The sequence below is a fragment of the Primulina eburnea genome, chromosome 4 (assembly GCF_022965805.1).
Source record: "Primulina eburnea isolate SZY01 chromosome 4, ASM2296580v1, whole genome shotgun sequence".
In the NCBI taxonomy this organism is placed as follows: Eukaryota; Viridiplantae; Streptophyta; class Magnoliopsida; order Lamiales; family Gesneriaceae; genus Primulina; species Primulina eburnea.
The window spans coordinates 12,526,163-12,535,330 of NC_133104.1; the positions used below are offsets into that span (position 1 = coordinate 12,526,163).

Here is a 9,168-nt window from a genome sequence, read left to right on the forward strand (position 1 = left end):
TCAGAACTGAACATGAGGCAGCGTAGATGGCTTGATCTTTTGAAAGATTTTGACTGTGAAATCAAATATTATCCAGGAAAGTCAAATGCAGCAGCAGATGCCTTGAGTCGTAAGGTATGTTCTTTGTCCTTATCGACGATAGGTGTTAACAAGTTAGTTGAAAATTGCTGTACATCTGGATTAGAATTTGATACAGATAGTAAGCCACTACGACTGTTTACGATCCAATTTGAGCCCAATTTGATTATGAGGATCAAGGAAGCACAAAGAACCGATCAGAATGTGCAGAGATCGATTCAAATGGTCAGATCAGGGCATGTATCAGAATATCAGGTACGAGATCATGTGTTGTACGTGAATAACCGTCTAGTTGTGCCAGATGTTGCAGATTTGAGACAGCAGATTCTGACAGAGGCACATTGTAGTCGGTTCAGCATTCATCCGGGTGGCAGGAAGATGTACAACGACTTGAAGACACAGTTCTGGTGGAAGCAAATGAAGTCAGACATTGCGAATTTGTGTCTAAGTGTTTGAACTGCCAACAGGTGAAAGCTGAGAGGAAGAAACCTGGTGGATTACTTCAAAGTTTAGCCATTCCAGAATGGAAATGGGATCACATTTCCATGGATTTTGTGACGAAGTTACCACGATCATCCAGAGGCTGCGATGCGATTTGGGTTATCATTGACAGATTGACCAAATCTGCATGTTTCATCCCATACAGAATGACATATAGACAGGATCAGATGGCGGAGATATATGTTCGAGAGGTAGTCAGATTACATGGAGTGCCGAAGTCTATCGTATCAGATCGTGATCCACGATTTACTTCACACTTCTGGCACAGTCTACAGCAGGCCTTAGGTACGACGTTACACCTGAGTACTGCTTACCATCCTCAGACAGACGGACAGTCAGAGCGGACTATCCAGACTTTAGAGGATATGTTGAGAGCCGTCGTGCTAGATTTTGGCATTGGTTGGCAAGATTCCCTACCTCTTTGCGAATTTTCTTACAATAATAGCTATCAGACGAGTATTGAGATGGCACCGTTTGAAGCATTATATGGCAAGAAGTGCAGATCTCCGCTGTACTGGGATGATATCTCAGAAGTACCAGAACTGGGGCCAGATATGATTCGTGACATGACAGAGAAGGTGAAACTCATTCAGAAGAGGATGAAGACGGCACAAGATCGACAAGCTAAGTATGCCAATATCAGACGTAGACCGTTAGTATTCGAGGCAGGAGATAGAGTATTCTTAAAGATTTCTCCATTCAGAGGCGTGGTGCGATTTGGCAAACGCGGGAAACTATCTCCTCGATACATTGGTCCTTACGAGATCTTGGAGAAGATTCGCGACCGAGCCTATCGATTTGCTCTTCCTCCTTCATTATCTGGGATACATGATGTCTTTCATGTGTTAATGTTGCGTAAGTACATGCCTGACGTTTCTCATGTCATTCGTCCTGACGAAGCTGAGCTTGATCAGACTTTGAGCTACGTGGAACAACCGATACAGATCCTTGATCGGAAAGAAAAAAAGCTCAGAACGAAGAATATTCCACTTGTGTAAGTTCAGTGGAGTCGTCATGGTATCGAGGAAGCGACTTGGGAGACAGAGGCAGGCATGAGACAGAAACACCCCGAGTTATTTCAATGATGTAAGTATTTGTTTAGTGTTGGTGTGATTACTTTTATACTTGCATTGATAGAATGTCATGCGATTTCGAGGACGAACTCATTTCTTAGAGGGGGAGAAATGTAAGGCTCGAAGATTTAGTTATCATAATCAGACAAATTTGTTAAGAATTAAGATGATTATAGATGTATTTTATTGGATTTAAAAAGAAGGCAAAATGTACAAAAGAGATGAGAAAGGTCGAAGCTCCAGCGCACATGCGCGAAGATATGCGCGCACATGCGCGTAAATTCCAGTAGCTTCAGCGCACGTGCGCGAGATAATGCGCGCATATGCGCGATCCTTCCAGCAGCTATGGCGCACATGCGCGAGTTTAGCCGCGCATATGCGCGGTCGGTCCAGAAACATTGGCGCATATGCGCGAGAGTAGTGGCGCACATGCGCGGCGCATTCAGAAGCAGTGGCGCATATGCGCGAGTTGAGTGGCGCATATGCGCGAGGTGTTGAATTGCCGAGACAGTAGGTCTCGCGCACATGCGCGAGTAATGCAGCGCATATGCGCGAGACGTGTGCTTCAAAGGGTGAGCCATGTGTATCAAATCATGCAAAGTATATATAGCATTGTCTCGATTCTTTCTTCATTTTTTCAGTAGGATTCGATATTTTCAGAGAGAAAAGCTTCCAAAGTTTCTCCTTCACTTATAATGGTGATTTTGCAAGATTTAGCAATCCAAACTTTGATCCGACTTCGGTTTTGAACTCCTCTCTTCATTATCTACAAAGTGATGTAAGTTGTATTCGATTCCAGCATGTTTTGAAATATATATGTTGGGAGAATTACGGTTTAAGCTTTAGAATGTGTTCTTGTAGTTATTGATACCGTAGAAATACAATCGGATCGAAGAACGGATATCGTATGTTATTATTATGATTTTTCAGCATGTATAGAATGAAGTATATGCAGATTTTGAGATCTTGACTTGGATATTGTGATGATTATGAATTGAGGATATAGTTTTTGGTTGATTATGTTGTATGGATTGACCGGTATCGAGAAATACGCCGTTATGTCGTCGATGGTGTTGAAATGCACTAGTGAATTGATAGTATAGGTGTTGATTTGGATTAGTAATTGATAAATTGTGTATCAACATTCCATTTCAGATTCATCTTACCTCATTTCGACATCGAGACCTCATCATCGTTAAGGTTTAGCAAAGAAAGGTATAAGTCATGTTTTGTTTGGGGAGATGTAACTCAAATAAGATATTATTTGAGTTTCCCAACCAAAATCACATACTAGTATTATTAGATATATTGTAACATGTTTATGAATTGTGTATAGCATTATATTCAATCTTTTAACATGTTTATGCTTTGATTTCAGAATTGTATTCAAGCATGTATGATCAGGGTGATATTCAGATATGAATATGATTATACTTTGTTTACATATTGATATTCATTGCATCTAAGATAGGAGAGTCTTTGACAGGCATTGTCAAATAGCTAGACGTTTCGGTGTATCTCAGCATAGGAGTAGGTATTACTCTTATTGCCGCCGTTGATACAGCTATGACCGAAGTCTAGGAATGAGACGTTCATTACCCCGATTGGAGGGTAGGTAGTGACGTCTTATTCACACCGGGATCCCTAGAGTTCTAGTCGAGTCGAGTCCAGACATGGTTTGATTCGCATTGCATTGCATGTGCATATGATGTCATTCATGATAGCATGTTTCATGTTTAATTGATTATATGCATGTATACATGTTTATACTGGGATTTTTTCTCACCGGTTTTCCGGCTGTTGTTATGTCTGTATGTGTGCATAACAACATGTGGGGCAGGATCTGGGTCACGCAGAGGATGAGAGATGGACATAGCGTGGTGATCTCGGGCATAGTAGAAGAACTAGTAGTTGTACTTTTGGCATGTACTGTATTTAATTACTAGTTGTCGAATATGGTTTGGAACCAGACATATTTGTATCTTTTGTTATAGATTATGTTGTTAATATCTATGGTGTATGCTTGAGTTATATAACATTAGAGTTAATGTTAAAAGCAAAAATTTGACCTACTTTTATAGTAATGATCCATTTAATCCCAAGAATAAGAATTAGAGCCCGGGTCCCCACAATAATACTTAATAAATATAATACTAATACTAATAAAAAAAATCATATTCTTACATTCCTCCCTCCTTATTGGAAGTTTCGTCCCTGAAACTTGAGTTTTCTAGATTTTTGAACAGATAGGGATATTGCTCGAACATCTTCTCTTTTAGTTCCCAAGTTGCTTCTCTTTCGGTATGATTAGACCACTGTATCTTAACATAGGAAATGTTGCGTCGCCTTAATACTTGTTCTTTGGTGTCCAAAATTCGAATTGGAACTTCTTCATATCTTAGTTTTTCATTTAGATTACTTTCCATCAGGAGCGGTCCAGTTTCAAGAACATGACTTGGATCTGGGATGTATTTCCTCAATTGTGAGACATGAAATACATTATGAATTCTTGACATATCTGGTGGCAATGCTAGTCTGTATGCCAGTGTTCCGATTCTTTCTAAAATTTCAAAAGGTCCTATGTATCGAGGATGTAATTTCCCAGCTTTATTGAATCGAACAACTCCTTTCATGGGAGAAACTTTTACGTAAGATTTTTCTCCAACGGTGAACTCCACTGGTCTCCTCTTTAGATCAGCCCAACTTTTCTGTCGATCTTGAGCAATTTTGAGTCTTTCTTTAATGATTGTTACTTTGTCCACGGTTTCTTGGACAAGTTCAGGTCCAGTTATGGATTTCTCTCCTACCTCATCCCAGTATAGAGGTGATCGACATTTTCGGCCGTACAAAGCTTCGTATGGAGCCATTCCAATACTGCTATGATAACTGTTATTGTAAGCGAACTCAATTAAAGGTAGATGTTCACTCCAAGTACCACTGAATTCTAAAGCACATGCTCGTAGCATATCTTCAAGGGTTTGTATTGTTCTCTCTGTTTGACCATCAGTTTGAGGGTGATAAGCTGTACTGAGAGTAACCTTAGTCCCTATAGCTTGTTGAAAACTTTTCCAAAACCGAGATACAAATCTTGGATCTCTATCAGACAGAATGCTTGCCGGAACTCCATGTAATCGCACAATATTGTCCATGTATATGGTAGCCAATTTTTCCAGATTATAATTCATGCGGACAGGTAGAAAATGTGCAGATTTTGTGAGTCTATCTACGATTACCCATATTCCATTATGACTTTGCCTAGACTTGGGTAAACCTACTACAAAATCCATGGAAATATGTGTCCATTTCCATTCTGGAATTTCCAAGGGTTGAAGAAGTCCTCCAGGCCGTTGATGTTCAGCTTTAATTTGTTGACAGACCTGGCATCTAGAGATGTATTCTGCTACATCCTTCTTCATTCCGCTCCACCAGAAATTTTTCTTTAAATCTCTGTACATTTTTGTACTGCCGGGGTGGACCGAAAAGTTTGATTTATGTGCTTCAGACATTACTTCGTGTCGAAGATTCTCGATGTTTGGTACACACAATCGTCCTTTCATCCACAGAACTCCCTTCTCGTCTATATGAAGATCTTGTGACTTCTTTTCTTTGACTTGTTCTTTAAGTTTTTTCAAAGTAGGATCTTGATTCTGTCTTAACTTGATTGTTTCTTGAAGGCATGGTTGTGCAGAAAGTGAAGCTAGGATCACTTTACCCATGTTTTTCCTACTTAAAGCATCAGCTACCTTATTTGCCTTGCCCGGATGATAGCTTATTGTTAAATCATAATCTTTTAACAATTCAATCCATCTTCTCTGTCTCATGTTCAATTATTTCTGTGTGAACAAATACTTGAGACTTTGATGATCTGTGAAGATCTCGCATTTGGCGCCATAAAGATAATGCCTCCAAATTTTTAAGGCAAAAACTACTGCAGCTAGTTCGAGGTCGTGAGTAGGATAATTTTTCTCATACGACTTCAATTTTCTTGATGCATATGCGATTACTCTTCCTTCTTGCATGAGTACGTATCCTAAACCCTCTTTTGATGCGTCACTGTAAATGGTAAAGCTTTTGTCCTCAGTGGGTAGAACCAGTACTGGTGTAGATGCAAGCTTTTCCTTGAGCGTTTGGAAGCTCTTTTCACATTCCTCACTCCAGTTAAATTTTGAGTTCTTTTGTGTAAGTTTTGTAAGAGGCGTAGCTATTGAAGAGAAACCTTCAACAAATTTTCGATAGTAACCTACCAATCCTAGAAAGCTTCGAATTTCAGTTACTGTCTTAGGTCTCGGCCAGCCAGTGATTGCTTCCACCTTTTTAGGGTCCACAGATACTCCTTCTTTTGAAATGATATGGCCTAAGAAAGTCACACTTTTTAGCCAGAATTCGCATTTCTTGAATTTCGCGTATAACTCTTTTTCTCTTAACATCTGAAGAGTCAGGTGAAGATGTTCTTTGTGATCCTCTTCACTTGGGGAATATACGAGAATGTCATCGATAAATACCACCACAAATTTGTCGAGAAATGGCTTGAATACTCTGTTCATGAGATCCATGAAAGCTGCTGGAGCATTTGTCAATCCAAATGGCATTACCGTAAACTCATAATGACCATATCTCGTTCTGAAAGCCGTCTTTGGAACGTCTTCTGGTTTGACCTTCAGTTGATGATATCCTGTCCTCAAATCAAGCTTGGAAAATACTGTGGCTCCTTTGAGTTGATCGAAAAGATCATCTATCCTTGGAAGAGGATATCTGTTTTTGATTGTGATCTTGTTGAGTTCTCTATAATCGATACACAATCTCATACTTCCATCTTTTTTCTTTACAAATAAGACTGGAGCTCTCCAAGGAGAGACACTTGGTCTGATTTGTTTCTTGTCTAACAACTCTTGAAGTTGTTCTTTTAGTTCATTGAGTTCTGCTGGAGCCATTCGATAGAGTGCCTTTGATATTGGTCTAGCACCTGGTACCAAGTTAATCTCGAATTCTATCTCACGGTCCGGGACCATTCCAGGTAACTCTTCTGGAAAGACATCCGAAAATTCTTGTACCACTGTAATATCTTCTATCTTGAGCTCGACTCCTTCTTTTACTTCATTTACCATTGCTAGATAGACTATTTCTCCAGACTTCATGGCTTTCTAGGTTTGAGATGCAGAAAGGAGGGATTTACGTTTCTTAGCCTTGCCATGGTATGTGATTTCTTTTTGGCTTGGAGTTGGGAGTTTGATAATCTTACGCCGACAATCTACTATTGCATGACTCTTGGATAACCAATCCATTCCCAGAATAACGTCGAACTCCACCATGTTGACTTGAATCAATTCAGCGTTGAATGTGTGTTCATTGATATATACTATGCAGTTCCGATGTATCTTATGTGTTTCAATTGTTTTACTGGTGGGAGTAGCAATTCTAAAAGGTTCAACAAGTATCTCTGGTATAAGCCCTAACTTCTTAGTGAATCTCTTAGAAATAAATGAATGAGTGGCACCACAGTCAAACAACACATAAGCTGAATTTTATTGATTATAATGGTACCTGCCACGACATCGTTTGCATCATCTGCCTCTTCTTGAGTTATGGCAAACATACGAGCATTGGTCTTATTCTCCTTTGGTTTGTTGGGGGTAGCATTAGTGTCTGACCATGTCATTTTCTTTAATGGTTCAGGACAATTAGCAATTCGGTGTCCCATCTTCCCACAATTGAAGCAAGCACCAGTGTTCCTTCGACATTCTCCAATGTGTCGGTAGTTGCATAATGGGCACGGTTTTATGCTTGAGAATGTCGTAGTTGAATTGGAAGGAGTTCCCTTGAATGGTCCACTCGATTGGTTTGACCTTTTAACTGGTTGTTTACCTTGAAAAGATTGTCCCGTGAGAGGTCGTTTATTTTTATTTTCATCTTCTCAGCGCTTGATATCAGTCTCAGCTCTAATGGCTGCTCCCATTAAATCATCAAAACCTGTGGGTTGGTAAACTGCCAGAGCTGATTGGATACGGCTGTTCAGACCACGTTTGAAACGATGCATCTTCAGGATATCATCTGCCATGATGGCAGGAGCATAGGTTCCAAGGGAGTTGAATTTAGAAGTGTACTCCACAACAGACATATCCGGGGTTTGAGTAAAATTCTCAAATTCACTCAACAATTTTAATCTCAACTCTGCTGGATAGTATTGTTTCAAGAATGCTTCTCGAAATCTTTGCCATGTGATTGGTCCGACTTCTGTCATATTTGCTGAGATAGTCTCCCACCATTTGGCCGCCTTTTCTTTTAGGAATGGTGTCACCACAGTCACTTTAAGTTCATTTGGCACTTCAAGCAATTGGAGTTGTGTCTCAATATTCTTGAGCCAGCCTTGACCAACTTCTGGGTCAGGGTTGCCGTCAAACGTTGGGACTCGCTTCCTCCGAAGAGATTCATAATGGTGTTTGATTCCATTCGGTGGTGGAGGTGGTGGTGGCTGATTAGTGTTGGTATTTAAATGGCTCATTCCTTGGAGGGTTGTTGCCACAATTGTTGCTATGGCCATTAAATCTTCTCTGCTAAGGCCAACTCTCGCTGGTGGTGGTGTATCTTCGTTGTTATTGTTGTTGCAATCATTGTTGCGATTGGCATATCGCGGGTTGCGGTTGCTACGATGGGGTCTCTCTGCCATTTCCTACACGTATGAGAATTTCTAAGAGGTTTGAATAATGATGTACAAAAATATTGAAGATTATCTCAGATACGAAATCAATCAAGGAATAGATCAAATAAACTTTTTATTGATTCCAATGAAAAAGAAAAGCAATACAAATCAAAGTTTTCAGAAGTGCAATGATAAGAAGTAAAAGAAAGGAAATGTATTATCAATCCTTATTACAAATAGTCACGACACTAAGTACTCAATCATCTAAAACCTCGCCATCTCCTAATACTTCATCTTCCATCTGTTCTTCTACCGGTTCTACTTCCGGCTCCAATGCCATAATGATGGCATCCTCAAGATGATGAACATAATTCTGTAATTGTTCATTTTGCATAGTCAAATTGTGCACTGAATTCTGTAGTTCTTGAATGGTTGCCTCATCTTGCTGACGACGTTGATTTTCCATCAGTATACTTTGTTGAATTTGAGACTGGAGTGCTTGGGATTCTTCTAGCATTTGTTGGTGTTCTTTGTTCAATTCAAGGACTATTGTTTGGGAAGCCTCTAGTTTATTTTTGGTCATTTCGTGATTTTTCTCTTCTGAGTTGAGATAGTAAGCAAACCTTTGTACGTCACCCTGAAAATGGTCTTTGATCTCTTCTAACTCTTGTTTTTCCTTTTTCAAGTTTTCATATGCCAAATCTTTGGCCAACAATTACTCTTGGTGTTTTTGTTGCTCTTCATAAAGTTGAGCTCTAAGGTTTGCCATCGCAATCTCGTGGTTACTAAGAGCGAGTTCACGCATACGTTTGGGTATTTCAGCACGAGTATGGGAAGCCATTTCCTGAAATAAAACCAATGGAAAGGCTTAGAACAAGG

The 9,168-nt window shown here is 39.8% G+C and overlaps 1 protein-coding gene across 1 annotated transcript; it reads right to left on the minus strand.

The window, feature by feature from the left end:
• Positions 1–7,563: 7,563 nt before the first annotated feature.
• On the minus strand, positions 7,564–8,316 carry LOC140830101 (uncharacterized). Its single transcript, XM_073193384.1, has one exon. The coding sequence runs from the start codon at positions 8,314–8,316 to the stop codon at positions 7,564–7,566; it is 753 nt and encodes a 250-aa protein (XP_073049485.1).
• Between the last annotated feature and the right edge of the window lie 852 nt (positions 8,317–9,168).

Excerpts from the sequence above, each read along its gene's own strand:
- LOC140830101 (XM_073193384.1), bottom strand. The coding sequence starts at position 8,316 with ATGGCAGAGAGACCCCATCGTAGCAACCGCAACCCGCGATATGCCAAT.